Here is a 22,869-nt window from a genome sequence, read left to right on the forward strand (position 1 = left end):
AGAAGAGACTCTATGTTTTGTTTCACCTTCCAAAGGGGCTGTGATGTTACCCACTGATCTCAGAGGCCTGGCTTGGCAAAGGAGGCTGGGCCTGTTTTCAGGCAGTCTGCGGGTCTAACAAATCTCTCTGGCTAGACCCTGTGACAGTGCTGTGCTGAAGATGGTTGCTGGGATTTTGGATATCATGTCACTTATTGTGACAAGGAACAAAAGCAAGATCTGCAATTCACTTGGCTGCACACTGGAGCAGCAAACGGGGCTAGTGGAAATGCCAAGGCCTTTACCAGGATCCTTCAGGAACATCAAAGTGGGCTCTACTCCTTTTTGCGACAGCCTTCTGAGCCTGACCAGAGCTGGGGCTCGCAGCAACCATAGCTTTCAGCATGCTGTGTGCTGCCTGAATGATTGTGGATGTCTGTGGATGAATATGCTGTGGATGAATGCAGCTTCGTCTGAAATCTGTTCGTCCTTGGGAAAGGAGGTGTACGAACTCTATTTGGCTGTGAGTTTGGCTATACTGGTTAGGTAAAGGAGAGGTTTTGTATCACAAGGTGGGAGCGCTTTTAGAGCAAAGCAGCCAGCAGAGTGCTTTGTTAGGACTTGATTGCCAATTTCCAGTGTCAGGAGGCTGTGCTTCTCTTGTGATCCAGTAATTGGAAGAGGATGTTTGCTGGAGCCCCTGTCTGAGCTGGGAGGGAGTGGAACCAACCAGCTCCTCACCTGCTTGAAGGCAGCCCTCAGACAGCAGCTCCGGGTGCAAACTAACTGGCTTTGCTGCAGGATCACGTTCTCACAAGGCTCTTACCAGCACAGCTTCCTCTCACAGTTTGGGATCCAGCTCTGCTGGCGTTCATGCAAGCTTCTGTGTAGCTGTGTGTTCTCCTTGAGTCGAAGTGGCAGAGTTGATATCTAAGTGCTCCAAGCACTGATCTACTACTGCAAAAAGATGCCATTGCTGCAGTAATCTTCTATCAATGCGAAGCTGTAAATCCCAAAGACTATTGGTCCAAGATAACGATTCTGGGGGGACCTCTGGGCTATAGGTAACACGAAGCTGTTGCCAAAAAATGGTGCTTTGTGTCAGGAGCTGTTAAATACTGTTGTTGTATTGCTTGGAGCACTTTGGGCCCTGCACGTGAGGGGAGCTTTAGGTAAGTGTTTAGGCATAAGACAGAGGACCGGAGAGAGAGTTGGCAGAACTTGGGAGTCAGGGGAAGGTCTGTGTTTTCTCAGATCCTGCTGTGTTCCAGGTCCTTTAATGAAATCGCGAGTGGAGTGAGGGATGGAGATATTAAATGTCTTTGGCAGTGTCCCCAGAGAGAGGCCATGAAGGAAACAGAGTAAATATGGGGTGGGAGGAGAGGTTATTTATTGCAACGGGACTTGGGCAAGGCCCAGAGTAGGAATGAGCATGACAGCTGAGCACGTGTATGGTGTCACTGTTGCAGGAGAGTCCTCCTGTGACAACAGTGCTGCTGCCAGTCCTGCCATTCCCTTTCTGCAGCCCATGTTGGTGGGTCCTGCGCTCTTCTAGCTGCTTTGAGGTTCTTCCTGGTTGAAACCTGGAGTGGGGCTGCAGTTCCATGGTGGTGCCAGCACTGGTGGGTTGAAGGATGCCCCCTCCCACCTCAGGTGACATCGAGGAATGGGGAAAACAAAAGTGGGGCTGGCGTGCTGGTTTTTCTGAGCTCTGCCAGTCAACAGTGTCTCATTTGTCTTGGGAAGACCGTGCAGATGGGGCCTGGAGTTACACAGCAGCAAGAGTGTAACTGAGGGTGCCACCTGGGCTCTAAGAAGCTTTTGTGGTTTGTAACCAATGCTTGTCAGAGGCGCTGTCTTGAGAGCTCACAACTGGCTCACTTAAAAGTCAGATTTGTTTTGAGCTGTCCAAATATGAAGATTTTGTGGATGCCCCATCCCTGGAAGTGTTCAAGGCCAGGCTGGATGGGGCTTTGAGCAACCTGTCTGGTGGGAGGTGTCCCTGCCCATGGCAGGGAGGTTGGAATTAGATGATCTTCAAGGTCCCTTCCAACCCGAACCATTCTGTGATTCTGCGAGCTGGGGATGAAAGGACATGCAGAAGTCTAAGTACAGGGATGGCTGGTGCAGGGTAGAGGCAGTAAGTGGTGCGTTGCTAAAGCAGCACTGCTGGGGTTGTCCCCACACGCAGGCTGCTGTCTTTGCAGCGAGGTTTGCAATGCGCCGTGTTTGTGCGCAGTTGTGGAAAAGGTGTGCTGCTGCTACCCCTGAGCTGGCCAGTGACCCTTGTCACCGTGTTCCCCTCCATGCCATGCAAATGAAGGCAGCTGCATTTCAGTTCCTGCGCTCTGCACAGCAGCCCCACATCCTGCACGTCACGTTGCACGTGGCTGGCCGTAAGGAAGCAGCTCATTGCCCTATTTCATGTGCTGTGCTGGCTCAGGCCTAAGCACTGATGATGCTTGCAGAGAAACCAGGGTCACCAGAACATCCTTTTAATGGCACAGAGGACCCTGCGCAACAGCACGACAGGGAGTTGCTTCCAAGCATGTCCCAGGCAGGTAATGGGTGGGAGGAGGGGGTTCTCCTGTCCCACAAGGGGAACTACCCAGCTTTCATGTTGCTTCTGCTCGTAGAGGATGGGGAAATGGCTGCTGGCTGCAGCTGTGGTGCACTTCCTTTGCTCGCTGCAGCTTCCCACAGCTCACAGAACGATCATAAATGTCTGTGTAAATCAGCGGCCCAGGTGGCAGAGAGACACCTGAGGCCCCCTGAGCCTGCAAAGATTCCTCCAAACCACTGTATTAACACGACTAATTTTTATTAGAAAAGGCAAAATAAATACCGTGAAGCTGTGCCAGAGAGCTGCCCCTACCTCAGCCTCTTAGCAGCCACTGCCTATTGGGTCGTACAGTCACCATCCCCACTGTTTGCTGCCTTTATCTTCTTCAGCTCCTTCTGCAGCTCCTCTTCTGCAGCCAGGATCTCCTTCGGCTTCTTGTACTGTAGGACAGAGAAATGCCCATAGCACTCCTGTTCTGCCTTGCTCCAGGTAAACTAACCAGGGCCAGGCCCCAAGCAACGTGGTGTGCGTTAGCACTGCCCTTGCTGGGTGGTACCAGCACAGCTGGGGCCCTCCTGCCAAGGGAGGCCCTTCCCTTATCAGCTACCTCCAATGCCTGGTCGGAGGTGGTGCCCTCAAGTTTAGGGACATTTGCCAAGATCTGGAGCGTCTTTTACAGTGCAAGCAAAACTTCCCAGTTGGATGCGGAGTCCTGGCCCCCACCAACACCTCTGGAATATCCTGCAAGCTGTGTTGCGCAGATCCCTGGTGTGTTTGCTGGTCGTACGCTCACATGTGTTTTATATATATATATATATATATATATATATAATCTGCCTTTTTTTAAAAGGCAGACAGAAAAGTAAAAGTTGCAGTTCCTCTGTCATCCTTCAGAACCCTCTTGCCCAGCTGCAGTTCAGTGGTGAATGCAGGTGCTTTTTGGCAAGGGTTTGGCCTGTAGCAGACAGAAGCTCAGAAGCACTCAAGATGCAGCTCTTGGCCTATTTCCTCTGCACACGCACCCCCAGCTCTGCTGCGAGGTTTCCCTCAGAGGGGACGTGCTCCTGGTAGCTGGCTTCTGCATTTAAGAAGCACGTGCTGCTCAAAAGCATTTGTCTGCCTCTGGACGCTCCTTGCAACAGGTTAAATGCTCATTTTGCTAGTCTCTAACTTCCACCATGCGTCCCCTCCCTGGCACAAAGCAGCAGGCTTTTTAAAGACTGAGAGACCTCTGAGTGCAGCAGGTCCTTGGACTCGCTAACACAGAGCACAACAGCATGCTCTGAGGCAAGAGAAACTTTCTGTTTCTTCAGACACTGTTCCACCTGCAAGTCACCTTGATGAGCGAGCAGGGCCCCTCCTGTGGCCCAGGATGTCCTAGCCAGTGTCAGCATGCCCGGTGTAATCTGAAACCCCCAGGTACTGTGACAGAGAAGGGGGCTCAGCAGTGACCCACAGCACATCTCCCTGCTCTGCCTCGCTTCCCCACATGGAAGAATTTTAACTTTGTGGATGGAAAGAGAAGGGCAAAGTGCTGTTCTGCGTGGCTAAAGCCTCACCGTGATGATCAGGGTGTTGTTGGCGTGGGTGAAGCTCAGGGCAGCTGTGTCTAAGGGGAGCTGGTATCGGTCCAGGTCAGGAATAGGGAACTTCTTGTAGTACCTACAAATGAGAGAGGAGACAGAAATAAGGTGGTGGAGTTCCTATTTCCCTGAGCTACGCAGCGTTGCTCTGCAAGGTGTACTCTGACATCTCTGTTGTGCCTGTCTTTGTTTCAAGTACTGGGGTCTGCAGTGAACTCCCAGGAGGGTAGGTGGGGGGCAGTGGGCCTCTCAGGGTTGGCAGGAGGACCCTGTGCTATGCAGGTAGAAATGGAGGGGTTACAAGCTGTCTAGGCTGCTAAGAGATTTCCTGACTTTGGGACTGGAGCCTCGTGGACCTGTGTCCTGTGTTTGCCCTCTGGGGCTGCACCAAATACACGACTTGATGGTCCTGTGGCCACCTAGAGTCACGGTTGGGTTTTTAGTACCTGCCAGCAGTCTCATGAGCAGTCCCCTCCAAGGAACTGCCTTGTAGCTGGTACCGAGGTGCCCAGAGCTGAATGGGAGCAGGCAGCAGCTGCTGTCATGCCGTGAGGGGTTCTTCTCCATTCAGCTGGCTGTGAGTCTTGGCCTCTCTAGCTACCCCTGCCCAAACTGCAGTTTATTTTCCAAGTCACGGTGCAAACAGCTACAAAGGGCAAATGGCTCTCCTGGTGCAGTGGGAGGAATGTATGCAGCTTGTTACCGCAGGGCTCAAACCGTTCCGTGTTGTCACTGCTGTCGGTATTTGGAAAAGGTGGCAGACATGGATAATAAGGGAGATGTCAAAGGTTAAACAGCAGAGATTAGATGAACACAAAGACATGTTAAGGAAGTGTTAACTTCTTACCGATTAGACAAAAAAAAAAAAGCAGTACACAGAAAAAAAAAACCCACTGTTTCAAAGGGCCTTGGGAGTCATCAATGAAACAGCAGCATTCTGCTGCCCCAGGACTAAGGAGAAGGGGAGAAGAATGGCTTTGGCTGGCCTCAAACTAAAATCTGTGACAAGATCAAAGGAAACCAGATCTGCCTGGCCACCCCCTCCTCCTCCTAACATTACCACTGCCTCTCGCTACAATAATTGAATCAGGTTTGGCGTTTGGGGAGGAGGCTTTCTGGGTTTGTTTTTAGAGTTTAGTTTAATGGATTTATTTTACAGCAAGAGGTTTTAAGCAAATCCCACTTGAGCAGCCCTTGCCGTGGCCAGAGGGAATGGGAGTGACTGGTGGAAGTGAAGTCTGGGCTGGGGAGGCAGCTGATGGGTGGATATCCCTGCCGAGGCAGGCAGATTCTCTGCCCTCTCCTCTCACCCCATGGCCAAGGGCAGTACTGCACTCCGAGCCTGGGTCCTGGCTCAAGATCCACCATGCATATGCGAAGCTGCCTCTATTTTTTTTTTCCTACTGGAAACCTACTTTTTGTCAGCCTGTAGGGAAAACTGCTACTGGTATGCTGAGAATTCACTGCTGAGCTACTCAGTAGTGACTTGGCAACCCACCCTGGTGCTTGTGCCTGCGGCTGGCGGTCAGCGCGGCTCGGTTGCTCAGAGGCAGCGTGGCTGCCTTCCAAGGGCTGGAGAGGCTCGGAGGCTTCCTTTCTCTCCCCTAGCGATGCACGCTCTCTGCGGACTCTGTGCCTTTGTTGCTATCTTGGAATTAGTTGCTGAGTGGTGCCTTGCCCTGGCCAAGACCCAGGAGAAATGATATAAGATATCCTGGAGCCTGTACTAAGTGTTCTGGTGCTGGAGTCTGTCCCTGCTCCCTACTGACAGCAAAGTCATTCTGCTCCCCAGAGGCGACTTTCAGCTTTAATTCCAAAAGCCCTTAACTTTCATCTGCAGGCCATGAGCAGCTTTCATGTCCTTCAGCTATCTCTGACACCAGCTGATGAGCGTGTAGCTGTCGTCTGCTTGTGGGGCAACTCTGCTGTTATCCTGAGGGTGCCACAAAGAATCCTGAAGTCAGGTAGGGCACAGGTGGAACCTCAGTGTACATTACAACCTTACAGCGCCTGCGCAGACAAGGAAGTTCCCACATGCACAGCACTGTTAGTGGGACTAGGAGTAAATAAGACCCCTGTGACTGCAGGGGGCTGGACTTAAGACTCGTGTACTCCTTTCCTGCCCTGGCCCCATGTGTGCCTGATGGGAATCTCACTCATCTTTGCTACACAGCTATCCCCACTAAATGGCCGCTCTTCTGCAAATCCCTCTGCGTGGATTCATGCCAGAATCTTGCTGTATTAGAGTTGTAATTGTTGCTGCTTTCATGGGGCAGATTCCCCCTTCCTCCTGTCTAGCCTCCTTCTGCTTTTGACTGTCCAGGTGTGCTCAGGTGCAGAGCTCAAACATCCCCTTGCCATGGCCTCTGATGTGGTAAAATCCTTGCCTGAAAAGCTGTTGGTTCTGCTGTCCTGAAAACTGTTCAGTGGCCAAGGTGTAACGAGCTCTTTGCCAACAGCACCACCTACAGCCAGCTACAAGGAACGGTAAAAAGAGGGCAAAGGGCAGACTGGAAAACACCAGTGTGTTTTTTACCCACAAATCGGATCCTTCTGTGTTCTGCAGCAATGCTGGGGAGGGAAGGCAAGCAAAGGAGAGCCTGCCCAGGTTTCTGTACTGGTGTATTATCCCAGTTTGTAAATAGCTTTCACTTACCTTCCAACATCCTCCCTTGTTTCCCTAATACTTCCTTGCTACCTCTCCCCAGTCCTACTGCTCTTCCTGGCTTATTCCACTGAGGCAGTAAATATTTTGGGGCACGCGGCGTCCCATTCTCTGAGAGAGGCCATGTAATGAATGACACAGGATAAGATGAAGCTTAACAGACTTTTTTTTTCTCCCATGTTAGATTTCTTTTGGCAGAATGTTGCAGTGCTTCCTTTCTAGATTTTTTTTTTTTGGCTACCTCCACGGCAAGAAATACCGTTGGCATTGTGACTGCCTACAGGACAGGTTTACAAAGGGAGATCTGTCTGCCTGGGTGCTCGTGACTTACGCTGTACCAACCGAATCCTGCAGCTCCATGCATTCTGAGATACAATGACTAAATCAAACTATTGTAGCTGAGGGAGAAGATGGGATGCTGAAGCTTCAAAAGGTCTGTGGGGGCCTTACATTATTCCTCTTTGTGAAATAGCAGATTAAACGCCTTGCTACTGGAACCGTGAGATAAGTTTGCAAAGTCCAGTGCTGAACGTGAGGGGCTTTAGCACAGCTCTGTCTGGGGCGGTTGCGAGTGGAAACTGGACAGCAGGAGACATAAAGCTGTGAAGTGTGGTTCCATAAAAAGAGGCAAGAGAGGACATCTCCCCCGTGGTGCCGCCACCAGCCTGCCCTGTGCCAGCCCTCCCCAAGGGACGCTCAGCCCGGCAGTGCTGTCCTTACTGACTTCTTGTTGGTGGTCCGGACGACACAGCAGCGCTGCTCCTTCTCCACGGAGACGCTGTAGACCTCCTTGGGGTAGGGCAGGTTACGGATCCGCCACTGGAAGCTGGTCAGGGTATCCTTCCTCATGAAGACAGGCTACGGCAAACAAGCACCTTTAGCAAGGCTCCTCCAGCTTCTCTCTCCTCCCTGTCTCCTCCTTCCTTTACTACCTTGAGAGGCTCCACATTGGAGTAGCTCTTCTGTCACACTGGAGCATTAGGGACTAACTCAAGAAACTGCCTGAGCATTAGTTTCCTGGAGCTAGCACTGCTCTGTCTTTACTCAGGGCAGTGCCTGCTCTGCTTGCAGGAGGCTGAAGGTGCTCACCAACGAGTCTTGCAGCAGAGTGTTACGGTGAAGCCAGGCCTCTTCCCCACCAGCAACCAAATACAGAGCTCTGCCTACCCTAGGGACCTGCTGGATTCAGTCCTGGCTCTGCCCAAGTTTGCTGTGCAGTGCTGTGCTTTTTTCAGGTCTGGTGAGAGGTTAAAAAAAAACAACAACCGAACACCTAGAAAAGATGTTGAGATGCTAAAACTTCAGCCCCATAACATAGTAGGATGGGAAGTAGAAACAGGCAGTGCTGCGTTAAGGAGCAGCCTGCTTCACACTGCCTGCCTTGGCCTTTCATTGTCTCACTTTCTATCCAATGACTTGCCCCAGCACTGGCCTTCCTTTCAGCCTATGATTTTGGAAGCCAGAACAGTAGCTGGCCAACACAGCAGTACAGTTTCTCTACTTAGGGAAACTACAGACCTCTCAAAGACCTCAGAAGAACCTAAGCTGTGCCTTGTTTCTCCCCAGCCCCAGACTTTTGGGATGGTTTGTAGCAGAACAGGTTGAGGCTGTCTCTCGAGGCTGCAATCTACCAACTACTGCTGTAAGCACAAGGCTAGACAGTTTTAGGTGCAGTGGTGCCTGCAGACCCTTACGTACATTGGAGCTGCTTTCCTTTATGAGCTCTGATTCCAGCGCTCCCAGGAGAGGCGAGGCTGGCTCTCCCACTTCGACCTGCCACTTGCCGGAGCCCCCGAGGGTGCTCTTCTCTCGCCATTTTCTACCTGTAGAAGGGAGAAGAAGGGTTTTCATTATTTTGCTTTATACAAAGAACTCCAGCAAAGGACTGCCAAAGCTGCCCAGCACACTGAAATGATACGATGATATGCCTCTTCCCTTAATTCCAATAATTTCCGCTTCGGTGTAAGTGGATCATTTAGCTGGCCCACTCCTGAAGTCAGAAACTGTGCACCAAGTGCATCTCTTTCTGGCTATTTGGTGCTGAAGCCATGGTGGGGTTGCAACAGGTGCCGTGCCGCAGCTGTGGTTTTGGATAAGATCCATAACCAGCACGCTGCCGCTCTGAGGCTGCAGAAGCCACCAAAAAAAGCACGTTTCACTCTAGCACGTGCTACACCTGGCTATGCATGCTGGCAATCCCCTCTATACAGATCAAGTCTGTTGTGACCGACGAGCAGTTCGGAAATAATCCTAAACTAAAGCAAGGTTTGCTTCAGCGTGGAAGTGAGAGAGCCCTGGGTCTCAACTGAACCATATTTATGTCCCTACAAAATTTGGTGGGTGCTACAGGGACAAATCTCTCCTGGAATGTTTGGGAGCAATTTGTTCCTGGCCTGACGGTGCCCCCCAGCCCCGCGAGCACAGACCCACTGCTACGTGCCAGCGGCAGCGAGACGCCCCGACCCACGTCCAGCGGGAGCACCACTTACTCACTAACTGGCCGGTCTTCAAGTCGTACTCTTCAGCCATCTCCTTGCCATCCTCGAACAGATAGTGGATCTTCCGCTTGCCTGGGGACAAGGCCGAGGGTGAATAGGAATACGACCATCCCTTGTCCGGGACCCTAACCCCTTTTATGGGGCTCTGTCCTCTTGTCTGGGGCCCTGTCCCCTTGTATGGGGCCTCGTCACCTTGGCCAGGATCCTAACCCCCTGTATGGGGTCCTGTCCCTTTGTATGGGACCCTTAACCCCTTGTATGGGACCTGTCCCCTTGTATGGGGCCCTAACTGCCTGTATGGGGTCCCGTCCCCTGGTCTGGGACCCTAACCCCTTGTAAAGGTCCCGTCCCCTTGTCCAGGACCCAGTCCCCTTGTATGGGTCCCATCCCCTTGTCCAGAACCCTGTTCCCTTGTATGGGGTCCCGTCCCCTTGTCCAGGACCCTAACCCCCTGTATGGGGTCCCGTCCCCTTGTATGGGACCCTTAACCCCTTGTATGGGGCCCTTAACCCCTTGTATGGGGCCCTAACTACCTGTATGGGGTCCCTTGTATGGGGTCCCTTATATTGGGCCCTAACTACCTGTATGGGGTCCTGTCCCCTTGCCTGGGACCCTAACCCCTTGCAAGGGCCCCGTCCCCTTGTCCAGGACCCTAACCCCCTGTATGGAACCCAGTCCCCTTGTATGGGACCCTTAACCCCTTGTATGGGACCCTAACTGCCTGTATGTGGTCCCGTCCCCTTGTCCGGGACCCTAACCCCCCTGTATGGGGTCCCATCCCCTTGTATGGGACCCTTAACCCCTTGTATGGGGCCCTAACTACCTGTATGGGGTCCTGTCCCCTTGCCTGGCACCCTAACCCCTTGCAAGGGCCCCGTCCCCTTGTCCAGGACCCTAACCCCCTGTATGGAACCCAGTCCCCTTGTATGGGACCCTTAACCCCTTGTCCGGGACCCTAACCCCCTGTATGGGGTCCCGTCCCCGTGTATGGGCCCCGTCCCCTTGCCCGAGGCCCCGTGCCGCCTCCCGGGCCCGCATCCCAGCGGCTCCAGCCCCGTCCCTGCTCATCTCCCGCTCCGTCCCCGCAGCACCCCCCGCGCCCCGTTACCGTCCTGCAGCAGCGCCGTCTTCCCGGCGGCCCGCAGCCGCTCCAGCCAGCCCGGCACCGCCATGGCGGCCGGGCCCCGTCCCCATGGCAACGCGCCCGGGCCGCCCGGAAGCACTCGCAGGCCCCGCGGCCTACCGGGGGTGGGCCCGGCCCCGGTTCCCCTCGGGTGCCCGGTGTGTTTTTTGGGGGGGAGCTCCGCGGGTCCGGGCAGGGCGGAGAGGACGAGGTTGGGCCCCCGGGGTCGGTGCTGAGGTAGCGGCGCGGAGGGGACGGGGAGAGGTCGGCTCCGGGAGCTGCTGCCCAGCTCCCCCCCCCTCCGGGGAGCAAAGGTCCCGAGTTGGTTTTCGTGAGATTGTGGCTTTGGGGTTGAATTTGGGGGCCGAATTGGTGCCGTTCTGCTGTTTTTAACAGGGCTGGAGGTTTTCCTCCCGGTGCTGGTTAAACTCCGGGTGTCGATCAGCTGCTCCGTCGCTTGCCAGTGTTTCCCTCTTAGGGACGGGCTTAAAAAGTATCTGGGACGTAAAGTTGCTTGTGTTGGATAGGAAGCAGGTCCTAAATGTTAAAATAGTCAAGCTCTTTCTATTATAAGAACGCAGTCTTGGCGGTTTCAAGGGCACTTGAGCAGGGTCTTCGTAAGAGGCTTTTTAAGTGGTTTCTCGCTTCAGTTTTTTCCAGCCTTGTGGGATGAAATTCTTGTTTCCAGGTGCCTCCCTCAGGGCGAGCGTTTTTGGAAGATGACAACAAAAAAATACCCGAACCAGCAAAGGCCGTGGACAAAATATGTGAGGCTTAAGTTGTTTTGATTGTGTGAAACTGTTCTAAGCAACCTTCTTCTTTCTTACTGGTATTCAGCATCTGCAGCTTAACGTCCCGCCGGGGGAGCGAGGCCCAGCCCAGCCCATGGAGCCACGGGGGATTGTCAAAGCCTTTCCCAAGAGGAAGAAGGTGAGGGATGACTCAGGGAAAAGCATCCCTCCAAAGATCCCAAAAGAAGGAACAGGGGTACCTGAGGGTAAGTCCTATGTGCCCATGATATGGAATAGAATGGTGATATCCCAGCTTGCTAGCTGGAGGTGCTGTTCCCCCAAAGGTTTCTTCTGGCCCCTAAGTACATTTTCTGTAGAAGCATGGCTGGCTTCCTTCAGTGTGTCCAGCTAGTGCCCCCAGGGGCTGCCTGCGTCAAGTCCTACACGAGCTACGTAGCCCAGCTGGTTCAGAACACTGTTTCCTTGTCACTGAGCTCCTGCCCTTGTGTTTTTCTTCAGCAGAGTGGCTGAAACCAGTCACCGCCTACGTGTTGCAAGCTGGCATCGGCCAAGCCAGGGCAGAGATCTTCCGTAAGCAAATTGTCCAGAACGGGGGTCATGTATGCGACCATCTCTCCTCGGAGGTGACGCACGTCATTGTGGCTGAAGACATGGATTGTGATCGATCCTTTCGGCTCCTGAAATTAACCAAGCTGCCTTCGGGGTTGCAGCTAGTGAAGGCATCCTGGCTCAGTGCTTGCATTAGAGATCAGGAGCTGCTGAGTACCACTGGCTACAGTGTCTTTATCCCTCAGAGGTAGGCAGATGCTATGCTGTTGTTCCTTCCTACAGTGCCTCTATCCTAAGAGCACTGAAATTTGACCTCTGCTCAAAATCTCAGACTGCAGCTCTTCGCTGCTCCCTTGGGCATGATTCAAAGTCCTTTTTCACTGTATAGATTGTGAAATTTAGTGTCTTTATGACTGGTTGCCATTCTGTGTCACAGCAGAACTCGGAGTAGAGCCCAGAGTGCTAACAGGAGTCCTGTTGCTTGCTACTGGTGCTAAAGGCACCTAACTTCCTAATCCATTAGTGATAGCAAGGAAATGTTTTTTTTGTTTTGTTTTTTTTTGTTGTTGTTTTTTTTTTTAGAAATGCTGAGGATTAAATGCTGTTTCTTACTGCAGATGAAAAGTAGAGAGAGAATTGACAACTAGGCACAAGAGGAACTAAGGAGTGGAGCAGCAGGTGTCTGCAGGTTAGGATCAAAATGTTTTGGCAGAGGTTTAGCAGAAAAGTCTAAGACTGAAGTAGATAGGAGTGGAAGCTGCAGGTCAGTGAGGTGGGTTGAAACTGGGGGACTGAGTCAAAGCCAGAGCAATTAGTCTGGGATCTGAGAGTAAAATTCATATTGGTTGTTTGCTCCATCCCAAAACATACATAAAGATTTTCTGGGCAAACTTATTGGGGCTGAGAAGCCAACCTCCTCCTCCTCTACTAAGGCATCTGATCCATGTCAGGTACCTGGAAAAGGGAGAACAGCAGAAACAGCAGCAGCTCCTGGGCAGTGAAGAGGTCCAGCCCCCAGCAGACAAGGAAGGAGCGGAACCAAACACTAAAGCACCGGTGGGGGACTTCTCACAGCAAGGCCTGTCCGAGGTGAGGCTTCCCACACAGGTGCTGCTCCTTGTGAACCTGTGTCCTGCTTTTCTTGGCTAAGAGCATTCCTGCAGGAGTATGATACCAGATTTTCTAAGCAAAGGGAAAGTGTTTGGATGTTTCAGTAGGTTGGTGCTGGCAGATTCAGACTGTGGATGTGGTTACTGCTTCTCTTTATCCCTTTTAGGTGTTGAAAGTAGAAAAAACACCCCTTAAATTCCTGTCCCCATCAGAACATTTCCAGCTGAAGCAGTCCTGGTGCTCCAGTCAGGCCAAGGCTCACTCCAGTGATCGTGTTTCCCCTGCCTCCTTTTGAGGAATATTCCCTGGCCAAGAATATCTCCCTTTCAGGAAGCTCTGATATTTCATCCCGTGTTCCTGCCTGAGCCATACTGACCCATTCTCCGCTCCTTGGCAAGCACCCTGTTCAGACACATGTGCAGGGGATCAGGTTGCCGCTCGAATGATTGTGGTGGTGTGCTTAAAATATCTGTGTTGGGTTATTGGTGGCCTCTGCTGTGAGTCAGCTTCTCCAAATCTGCCATTAGCTTCGTTTTCTTATTCTGCATTTTTGCTCAAGTTCGCTGAACTCTTTTTGGCATCGGCATCATCCAAATTTATCTCGGTTACCACAGACCTCTTAGAGCAGCAGTTGCCTTGTAATGCTGGCATCTGATGCCAAATTTGCTAACTCAGTCCCAAATCACAGGTGCTGAATTTGTTTCATAAAACCCTGAAGTTATTCCCTAACTGGCTGCCCACTGAGGGGTCTTTTGTTTTAAGCTTTCCCTTCTCTTGAATACGTGTTTGGGGGATCTCTTCTCCCCAGACTTACTATCTTGTGTGTTATAGGGAGAGTTGGCTGCTGCTTCTTAAATGCATCACCTGTGCAGTTATCCCATTTTTGCTATTTCTTGTAATTCTGATTGATTTAGTGGCAATTGTTATTAACAAATCTCACGCAGCAAAAAAAGGGGCTTTTGTACTTTTATGGATCCTGTGGCACCTGCCCTGCTTTCTGCTCGCATTTACTTTGGGTGGTCAGACAGCTTTTAAAGTCTGTTTGAAGCCTTATTGCCTTTTTTTTTTTTTTCTTTTTAATCCCCTCAAGCAATGATACTTCCTGTTAGTCTGTGCACAGAAACGGTATTTGTAGGCACCTGAGCAAATTTCCTTAGCCTGAGCTTAGGACTATGTGAATGCGGGGAGGACAAGATAACCCACTGGATATGCTCTAAAGACAGTACCAACCACTTGTAGGACATGGCACCAACAGGGAAGCTGAAGTTGAAATCTTTGTGGAAGTAGCATCCATTTAAGCACAGCCTTTTCGAGATTTTTTGAACGTTTTTCTCTAGGCAATGAGCGTGACTATTTCGTGCTGAATGGGGGCAGCTCCGAGAGTTCTGGGTTTGGATGGGAACTCTGCAGAAAGCCTTTTGCTAGTCAGATTGTAGCAGCTGCTTTGTGGCTGACATCTGGATGTTGTAGATTTCTGCAAGGCAGCCTTTGCAAGTGGTACCACTTATCCACTGACTGATCCCTGGGGCTGTTGCTCCAGACTGCTTTCCTCCGTCTCGAGTGCAGTATTGTCTCAGCTGCCAGGCTTCAGCTGCTATCCTGGGACCTGTGCTGTGCTCCAGACAAACCAGGCACATCCCAGTCTCACCCAGCTCTGGCAAGTCTTCTGCTGGACGATCCGGGAGGATCTTAGAAGCTCACAGGGCTATTGGTTTTGCACGTATAGTTGTAAGAAGTCTGTCAGCTTTTTTGGTAAAGCACAGAGATTCCGGGGTTTAAGTGCTCTTTCACCTATGTGACACTGCTGGCTGAGAGAGTGGGAATTGCATGCTCCAGCTGTAGAATTGTTTGCGTTGTGCTGGATAACATGCTTCTTAAATGCTTTTAAGGGGCTTACTAACCCATCTGAACACTCTAAGGCTTTGCTGCCCTTAGAGGGAACAGTGTCTTAAGGGAGTTGCATACAGAGTTTCAAGGCAAATAAAACTACTTTAGTCTATCAAATCCTCGGTCTGACCCAGTTTTCAGAGTTATAAAACAGGATTACAAAAGGGAACGCAAACAAACATCCTGTGCCTAATGACTTCAGCTCTGTATCTTGTGTCTGCAGGCCTCCCTAGCCAGCAGAACCAAAGGTTGTGAGGATGTGGCTCTGCCTCAGCTGGGCTGGTGCTCGGCAGAAACTCATAACAGGACTTGTGTGCAGCGTGTAACTGCAGGACTGGTCCCAAACAGCTCTGTGCCTTCCCCGAACGCTTCCACAGTGCAGGAGCTCATGGATCCCCATGGACCCCTGTGTTTATACATCAGGAGAGAGGAGGACCCCAACGAGCAAAGCAGTCTTCAAAGTCTCTGTTCGGCTTCCCACTTCTATCCCCTTTTGTTCGTTACCTGAAGCCAGGGCTCATTGTTTCTTAAGTCCACACAGAGGCATCCTAATGCTGAGGGTATCAGCAAATGTATACATTGGTTCTTTCTTCTGTCACTGAGGAATGTGGAGTCCTTTGTGGCATTCCTTCCTCCCCCTTTTCTCTTGCAGATAGCCATGGGGAAAATGGGGGGGTTGTAATTTGCTACCCTGTTAAGATTTTGTCTGTAATGTGAAAACAGAGTTCAGGGCATATCTCCTGTGATCTGCGTCGTGGGGTGGAAGGTGCAGAGTCTGAATGTGAGAGATGTCTGTACAGTCACCAGACCAACAAAAGGTTTCCCAGTGGGAGCAGCGAGTCAGGATCTCTCCTGGCCAGGGATTTCAGCATTGTCATCCCACGCTGCTGGCAGCAGTTGCTCATTTAGCCAGTGTCTTGTCTCAGGGGCTTGGCCTTAGGAGGTGCCTGTGTGCTTGGGTCACATCTGGACAGCAATCTCTACTCTCGTGTGCTTTGTGAGACGTGTGTGTAGCTTCAAGGGGTGCCTGGGTAGCTTGGGACATTGAGAGCTGTGTGTGCTTATAACTAGCAACTTCCTGATATGGCAATTCGAGCACTGCGTGCCCTGGAGGTTGGTTAGTGCTCTGACTTCCTACTCCCAGGAGCAGCCTGTGCCAAGGGGACATATGTGAGGCATACGCTTATTCTCACTTGACTGCTTTTCTACCTCTCCCTAAAGAGAGTCTGTGACGATGAAGACAGCGAAGGAGAAGATGCTAGTGTCACCCAGGGGGATCTGGAAGCACTGATTTCTGGCCGCTACCCTGTGAAATTGTCGGAGGAGACCAGTGACAGCTCTTCCACAGTGGCGCAGCCTGCCAGCAAGTGGGTTTGTGCTCATTCCTCCGACAGCAAGAAGGAGAATCACAACCAGTGCATCACAGAGAAGCTGGAAGTGCTGGCAAAAGCCTATTCTGTCCAGGGGGACAAGTGGAGGGCTCTGGGCTACTCCAAAGCCATCAATGCACTCAAGAGCTACCACAAACCAGTCACCTCCTACCAGGTAAAACACCTTCCCAGGGGAGTGGAGCAGGGAGATGGACTCAGCATCCTAACTCTGTTATATGTCAGATCCATTCCTGTGTCTGTCTGGAACAGCTTATCTTCAGGCCCTGGAAATTCCTTTGCATGGGAGGGTTGTGACAGAAGTTGTGTAGTGTGTTGGATTCAGTGACCACCAGCAGAGTTTTCAGATCAGCAGAAAAGTGGAGTCTGAGCCTCTTATGGTCAGGTCTGAGCACCCATGAGATAAATGCCTTCCCTAGGCACAAAGCAGGGACGTTTTCACCTTCCTTGTAAGCCTCAACTACTGGCTAGCATTGGAAAAAATATATAAAATTAACTGGATTTGGGCCTGATTGATGGTCCGGCCATTCAGTGTGTTACTGTTTCAGTCCTGCTCTGCACGCTTGTCCTTTTCCACTTGGCATTGAGCTGATGTGCCCTATGTAAGCCTGGCCTGGAGAGGAGAGCAGCTCACAGAACTAGTCCTGCCACATGCCAGTCACTGACTGAATGGCTAACCAGGCTCTGAGTGGTAACTGCTCCCCAGCTTGTCTGTGGCCATCACTGTTCTTGCTTGATTTCTTGCTAGGAAGCCTGTAAAATTCCTGGGATTGGGAAGCGAATGGCAGAGAAGATCCTGGAGATCTTGGAGAGCGGGCACCTGCGAAAGCTGGATCATATCAGTGAGAGTGTGCCTGTGCTGGAGCTGTTTTCCAACATCTGGGGAGCCGGCGTCAAGACAGCTCAGATGTGGTACCAGCAGGTGAGTTTAGTGCCTCACACAAGCAGTTCTCCGGCTGTGATTTGAAAACTGCTTCTGAGTGCGGGAGAATTACGCTGGGGGAGCAGAGGACAAACATGCAATAGAAGGAGTGGAGCACACACTGTTCTGCTATCATCACTGCTTGGAGCTCACCTCACACCGCTCACTGCAGTGACATTGTTAAGAATCAGCCTCGAGCCAGGACGCCGTGGCTGTCAGAGCTCCCAAAGCAGTTGCTGGCCCGTTGGCCTGGCTGGCTCCTGCAGCTGTTGGGAGCAGCCATCTGCCTCGTCGTTAAAGTGAGGTTGAAGTAATTGTGCCGACAGGAGCAGCCCAGCCCGTAGAGTAGGTTCCTTCTTTAAGAACAGTTCCTGAGCACGGATATAATGAAGCCTGCTTTCCTGTAGTGTTTGCTTTGTGATTGGATTCTTCGCTGTCTAAAAATATGCTTGTGTTCACACTGTAGGCTTTCCCTTATGGGGATATTCTGGATTTCTTTCCTTTACCTGCATCACTTGCTTTCCTTCAAGCAGTAAGAACACAGTTGCCTTAAGAACAGTACCCTTCTGTCAGGTTTGGTTAAGACTTGAAGTCGTTGTGGGGTGGAGATTAGAGGTGTGTGTGGGATTGCCTAAATCCCTTCTCTTCAGGAACCAGGCTGTAAGCGATCTCCACATGTGATCACAGAAGCTGTGACTAGCCTGGACTTGAGGCAGGTTAAATACAATCTCCCCAAATCTTAGTTGAAAGCATTTGAAGAGCAAAGGCTCAGCAGATGTTTGAATGCCATCACATCGTCTGCACTAGGGTTTCCGGACACTGGATGATATCCGCACGAAGGCGTCTCTCACCAGCCAGCAAGCTGTGGGACTGAAGCACTACGAGGATTTCCTGCAGCGCATGCCTCGGGAGGAAGCTGCAGAAATAGAACAGACCGTGAGTAGCTCAGCCTGGGCCCTTGGAGTGGAGGACTTGCCGGGGTATGACAGGAGGGTGCAGGCTGTGGAAAGGTCTCTGTCTTATAGCTGAGCTCTTTCAGCCTCTTCTCTCTGTAGTATCAGTGTTTGGGTGACTGTTTTGGGGCGTAGACCCACAAAGCTTCTACTTTACCCCATAGGAAGGTTGAGTTTGAGTGCCTGGTGAGGAGGAGGATACTTCCCCGGTGTCGGTTCCACACACTGCTTTGAAAATGGCCCCATGTGGCACGATGGGATGAGCAGGTTCCCAGCTCCCCTTCCCTGCCTCTCATCTTCTCTGAGATACCTGCTTTCGGCTGAGGCCTCTGCACTGTTTCCTTGATGCTCCTTCTCCAGAGGAAGCCGTGAGCTGGTTGTCTGTGAGGACAGACCATGGGGATCCTTGCTGGAAGCAAAGGGGTTCCAGGTGCAGGGGGGTGCTGCTGGCTCTAGCAGGCCACGGCACTCCAGAATCATGGGGTGCTAAGCCGGTGTACCCTAATGTGAACAGAGAGCTTGGGGCACCGTCATTGCTACCCCGGTGCTCTCCGATCACCATGGAAGCAGCAGCCAGCGTGACCCAGTCACTCGGCCACAGGGCCTGGCCACGAAGAATACGCTCCTGCCGGGCTCCTGCTGGGGTGTCAGCCCCGTGTGCGGGATTAGCCCTTCTGGTGGTGAGCGGTCCCTTTCCCAGGCAGGCTGGTTTGAGGAGCTGGCTCTTGGGGGTGGGTCCATTGTTATCTTGATGGGATTACTGCGCTCCCCTCCATACACACGCACGCACCTCTGATCCAGGCCCAGGAGAGAGAATAAGGGATTAGTCACTGTCTATGCTGCCTGTCACAGTGAGATCTGAGGAGCTTTTAGGCTCTTGGGTGGGGCTGGGAGTTTTCTAGAAATCTTCATTTAAAGCCAGAAGGGGGGCAAGGACACCAGAGGAGGGCTTGCTCCGCATGAGAAAGGCTTGTGGCTTCTTGAAGCACCTCTGGGGCAAAGGTTAATGGGTTTATCTCTTGCTAATGAAGGATGATCCCCTAGAGTGACAAGGGGCTGTGGGCATGGACACTGCCTTCCCGAACCCCAGCCCCTGTGATGGCCTCGTCACTGGGAATTGCTGAGCCCCTAATTATTTGCTGCCAACAGGGTGATTGGCACAGTCAGACCGAGAATACTTCACTCCCGTCCAAGGACCCGAGAGCCCTGCTTAAGCATTTAATGAACGAAGCCGTCAGAATTGGCACCGTCTGCACAGAACAGAGCTGGGGTCCGGCCTGGAGGTGGCTGCGATAGGGGAAGCTCTGATTATGTACAGATGATGGTTGGCAGCAGCGTAGCTATCAATTCTGTCAACAATTCTGGGACATTTGTGGTTTTCCTGGGTCAGGAAGCGCAGCTCTCCTGCAAAGGCAGAGCTCTAGGCTGGAGCAGACTCCAAGGGGTGCTCACAGGTTCTCTGCTGTCTTGGAGGAGTCTCCCTGAGCCCACCTCTGCTTCTCAAGCAGGACCTGTGATGACCTTGCGTTGAGCTGATTCTCTTTGTAGTTAGAACCAGTGAGCTTTGCCCTCCTGGCCCACAGGAGAGCCGAAAGCCCTCTGCTCTCCACCTTCCTTAGAAACGGAAGGCTCCAACAGGTTGTGCCCTGTGCTGCCTCCTCAGTGCTGGTGCACCTTCCAGCTTGTCCCAACCCACTTCCAGCCCAGTCCCCGCAGAAGCTGATGCCTGATGGCCAACTTTGTGCTGCGTGGCGGTGGGCTGGGCGTTTTCAGGACTGTGTGGAGGCCACCCCAGCACACACGACAGCAGGCCCGTCTTCTCCTCGGGGCAGTTTGCCATGCCTACCGAGTGTCTGCTCCGTACAGAGACCCTGGAACTGCAGGGCAGGCTGAGGCAGGTGCAAGATCCTTTGCTGCCTGGACAGAGAGGGCATGAAGGGAATGTTCTCTGACTCGTCTCCCCTCTTTCTGTTCCTGAAGGTCAGACAAGCGGCCTTGGCCCTGAAGCCTGGGCTCGTGTGCGTGGCGTGCGGCTCCTACCGCCGGGGGAAGCCCACGTGCGGAGACGTGGACGTGCTGGTCACTCACCCCGACGGGCAGTCTCACCGCGGGGTGTTCAACAAGCTGCTCGACAGCCTCCACAGGAGCGGTAAGAGGGCTAGGGGCTGGCACATGCTGCTCGAAGCTGTTCCCATCATGGCCAAGCTGAGGAGTGAGGGAGGTCTGAGCTAGATGTGAAGGGCAGGTGATTGCTTTTCCCAATGGCAGGACAACTTGTAAGCTCGGGGTACCACCTCCAGCCAGTGTTAAGGAGGAAGTCTGCTGCCGTTCAGCCTGGCTTCTCCTGTCTGTGTGAGGCTGTCAGGGCTGAGGCTGTGTTGTCCTCTCAGCTGCTGCCTGGACAGTTCAGGATAGGGACGTCAGTCTCTGCCACTCAGCTCCTCTCTGCCTTTTCCCTCTCCCCAGGCTTCCTTACAGACGACCTAGTGAGTCAGGAGGACAATGGTGATCAGAAGAAGTACCTGGGGGTCTGCCGCCTCCCCGGGCCAGCCCGGCGTCACCGCCGTCTGGACATCATCGTGGTGCCCTACGGCGAGTTCGCCTGCGCCCTGCTCTACTTCACCGGCTCGGCTCACTTCAACCGCTCCATGCGGGCCCTGGCCAAGACCAAGGGCATGAGCCTCTCGGAGCACGCCCTCAGCTCGGCTGTGGTGCGAGGCCCCGGTGGCGTAAAGGTGTTACCTGGCCGTATTCTGCCCACCCCCACCGAGAGAGATGTCTTCATCCAGCTGGGACTACCTTACCGGGAGCCCTCCGAGCGGGACTGGTGACACCCTGCCGTCACCCAGCGCTCTGAGCCCACTGCCGTGCTGCTGGTTTGCAGGGTGCTGGCTTCCCCGGTGCTGTGACTGCAAGCTGGGGATCATAAACCAGCAAACGGGGCCCTGCTGCTGCTAGCAGAGCTTTGTGGCTTCACCCAGCAGAGGGCGTGGGCTGGAACCGGGCTGGAACCAGGCTGGAAATGCTGCCCGGTGCCCCACACACCCTGTGCCCCAGCTCTCAGGCAGCCCCTGGCTCCCGTCAGCTACCCTGGTCACTGGACCAGGCCCCCTCCCCTGCTCACTGCTGCTAGGAGCTGCTGCTGTAGGTATCATGAAGGTATCACAAAGGTCCCCCTGTGCTGGTGCTGTGTCCTCCCTCCATCAGACCTGACTTTTGTCATCTGGCAGGTCTCATTGCTTGGGGTTGGGTTGCTGCAGCTGCCACCAGCTTCCCCTGGTGCCCAGCAACCCTTGAGGAAGCACGGGGACTCAAAATGCTGCGTGTGCTTGCTCTCAGCCCATCGTGTGCTGAGTATCTGCCAGTGCAGAGAGCTGTGATCCCCCTGCTCCGAGCACAAGGGCTCGTTTCCTCTCCGTGCAGGGGAGGAGAGGACCTTGGGGTTCAGAGGAGCCGTGCTCAGGCAGGGTTTGAATGTAATGGCACTGAATGTAACCTGGCAGGGCCCTGTGTTTGCTGCACACGGGGCGTGGAGGCAGAGAGAAGCACGAGGAGGTAGTTGTGTTAATTTGGGCAAAGCAAAGCTTTCCCATTCTGTGTGCGTGGTGGCCGGGAAGTCATTTGAGCTTTGCATGTGTGTGTGTGTGAGTGTACGTGTAAACGTGTGCTCAGCCCTTCACTTCCAGAGGAGTGAATTTTATTTCTCAGGAAACCTCAGCTATTTCTGTATTCTGGAGATGAATTTTGCAGGGGCTTTCGGTGCTCTGCAGCACCGGCTGCTGCGAAGGCCAGGGTGGGTGTTCCTGTGCCGGGACCGCCAGGCTCTCCCTTGTCTTGTGGGGTCCTGGTCACTGCACTTTGCTGTGTCACTGTCACACGTGGCGATGAGCTGCGTTTGCTGCTGGGGCGGGCACAAGGGCATCAAACCTGGCACTTTTGCACAGGTTCTTGCTGCGCTGTCGGCTGGGGCTGTTGGGCACCAGGGTCTGGGCTCTTTGCTGGGGAGGCCTCGACCCAGGGGTGTCTGTGGTCAGCCCAGCTGTTCTACACAACGCTTGGTGCAAACAAATGTCACCTGGCTTGTCGTGGTGCTTCGGAATTTGAAGTACAATAAATCCCTTCTCTCTTTTTCCTTGACACCTTTGTCTTTTTGTTCCCTGCCTTGCAGCTGAGCTGCTCGCCTCCAGCCCTTGGTGAACACAGGTTTTCCTCCAGCTCTGGGTGCCAGGGCGAGCTGTCCCTTGCTGTGCTGGGGCTGCCCCTCACCACATCGCCTGCTGGGGACATCGCTGGAGGCGGAGGAGACGCAGAGCTGCTGGTCCCCAGCTCTTTCCCCTTTGTCCTTCCCTGTAGGGCCACAGTTCGCACCGTGGTGCCAAGTGGGTGCTGCAGCAGCACATCAAAGCCCCGGCCTGGCTGTTTGTGCTGCTTTTACAAAACAGGAGGCTGGACACGGGGAACTGGGGCCGCTCAGCAGTGGGACCGTTCACCAGGCCCCTTGGGAAACGCAACCTTGGGAAAAAGCAGCAAGGGCGGCCCCCCACATTGTGCCCCCCAGCAGCCCCCACCCTGTCCTGCTGTCCCCCAGCTCCCTGAGGGACGGGGCTGATGTCCAGCTGTCCCTTCCCACCCCACCGCTCCCTGTCCAAGAGCTTTGGAGGGGGCAGAGGGCCCTCCTGTGGCCAGCAGCAGCCACGGCCAGGTGGCCCAAGGATGGGGCCGTCACCCCTGGGTGCCTGCAGTGGGTGAAGGAGCACGGCCAGGCCCTGCTGCAGGGGACAGGGGTGACATTTCTGGGTGCAGGGCAGGAGCTGGCTACTGCATTGCCCCAGCACAGCCTCGGCCTCTTCTAATGTCATCCTTGTGAAGAAGGTAGGGGGGTCCTGGGGTGCCCAGG

The 22,869-nt window shown here is 53.2% G+C and overlaps 2 protein-coding genes across 12 annotated transcripts; one reads left to right on the forward strand and one right to left on the reverse strand.

Moving 5' to 3' along the window:
- Positions 1-137: 137 nt before the first annotated feature.
- POLL (DNA polymerase lambda) lies at positions 138-22,109 on the forward strand (the record flags this gene model as incomplete). Of its 11 annotated transcripts, none has more annotated exons than XM_083844552.1 (9): positions 138-2,540; positions 11,249-11,408; positions 11,662-11,959; positions 12,663-12,801; positions 15,931-16,254; positions 16,846-17,019; positions 17,827-17,955; positions 19,953-20,121; positions 20,439-22,109. In XM_083844552.1, the coding sequence occupies 9 exons, from the start codon at positions 2,478-2,480 to the stop codon at positions 20,801-20,803; spliced, it is 1,821 nt and encodes a 606-aa protein (XP_083700678.1). In that variant the 3' UTR covers positions 20,804-22,109. The 11 variants fall into 11 exon arrangements, with proteins under 11 accessions (XP_083700678.1, XP_083700677.1, XP_083700676.1 ...); XM_083844551.1 differs by having other exon boundaries at positions 2,513-2,536; XM_083844550.1 differs by lacking the exon at positions 138-2,540 and adding an exon at positions 10,459-10,569.
- DPCD (deleted in primary ciliary dyskinesia homolog (mouse)) lies at positions 2,784-10,530 on the reverse strand. The gene is made up of 6 exons (XM_083844559.1): positions 10,397-10,530; positions 9,280-9,360; positions 8,489-8,613; positions 7,515-7,648; positions 4,102-4,204; positions 2,784-2,982 (listed from the first exon to the last, which is right to left on the reverse strand). Exons 1-6 carry the CDS (start codon positions 10,458-10,460, stop codon positions 2,878-2,880), a joined length of 612 nt encoding a protein of 203 aa, XP_083700685.1. The 5' UTR covers positions 10,461-10,530; the 3' UTR covers positions 2,784-2,877.
- Positions 22,110-22,869: the final 760 nt, after the last annotated feature.

The sequence above is a fragment of the Anser anser genome, assembly GCF_964211835.1.
Source record: "Anser anser genome assembly, chromosome: 7".
NCBI classification, from domain to species: domain Eukaryota; kingdom Metazoa; phylum Chordata; class Aves; order Anseriformes; family Anatidae; genus Anser; species Anser anser.

Coding starts and splice junctions, on each gene's coding strand:
- DPCD (XM_083844559.1), bottom strand. CDS start 10,460: ATGGCGGTGCCGGGCTGGCTGGAGCGGCTGCGGGCCGCCGGGAAGACG. Junction 4,205..7,514: donor GTCCGGACCACCAACAAGAA/GTCAGTAAGGAC, acceptor TCTCATTTGTAG/GTACTACAAGAAGTTCCCTA. Junction 2,983..4,101: donor ACAACACCCTGATCATCACG/GTGAGGCTTTAG, acceptor TCTGTCCTACAG/TACAAGAAGCCGAAGGAGAT.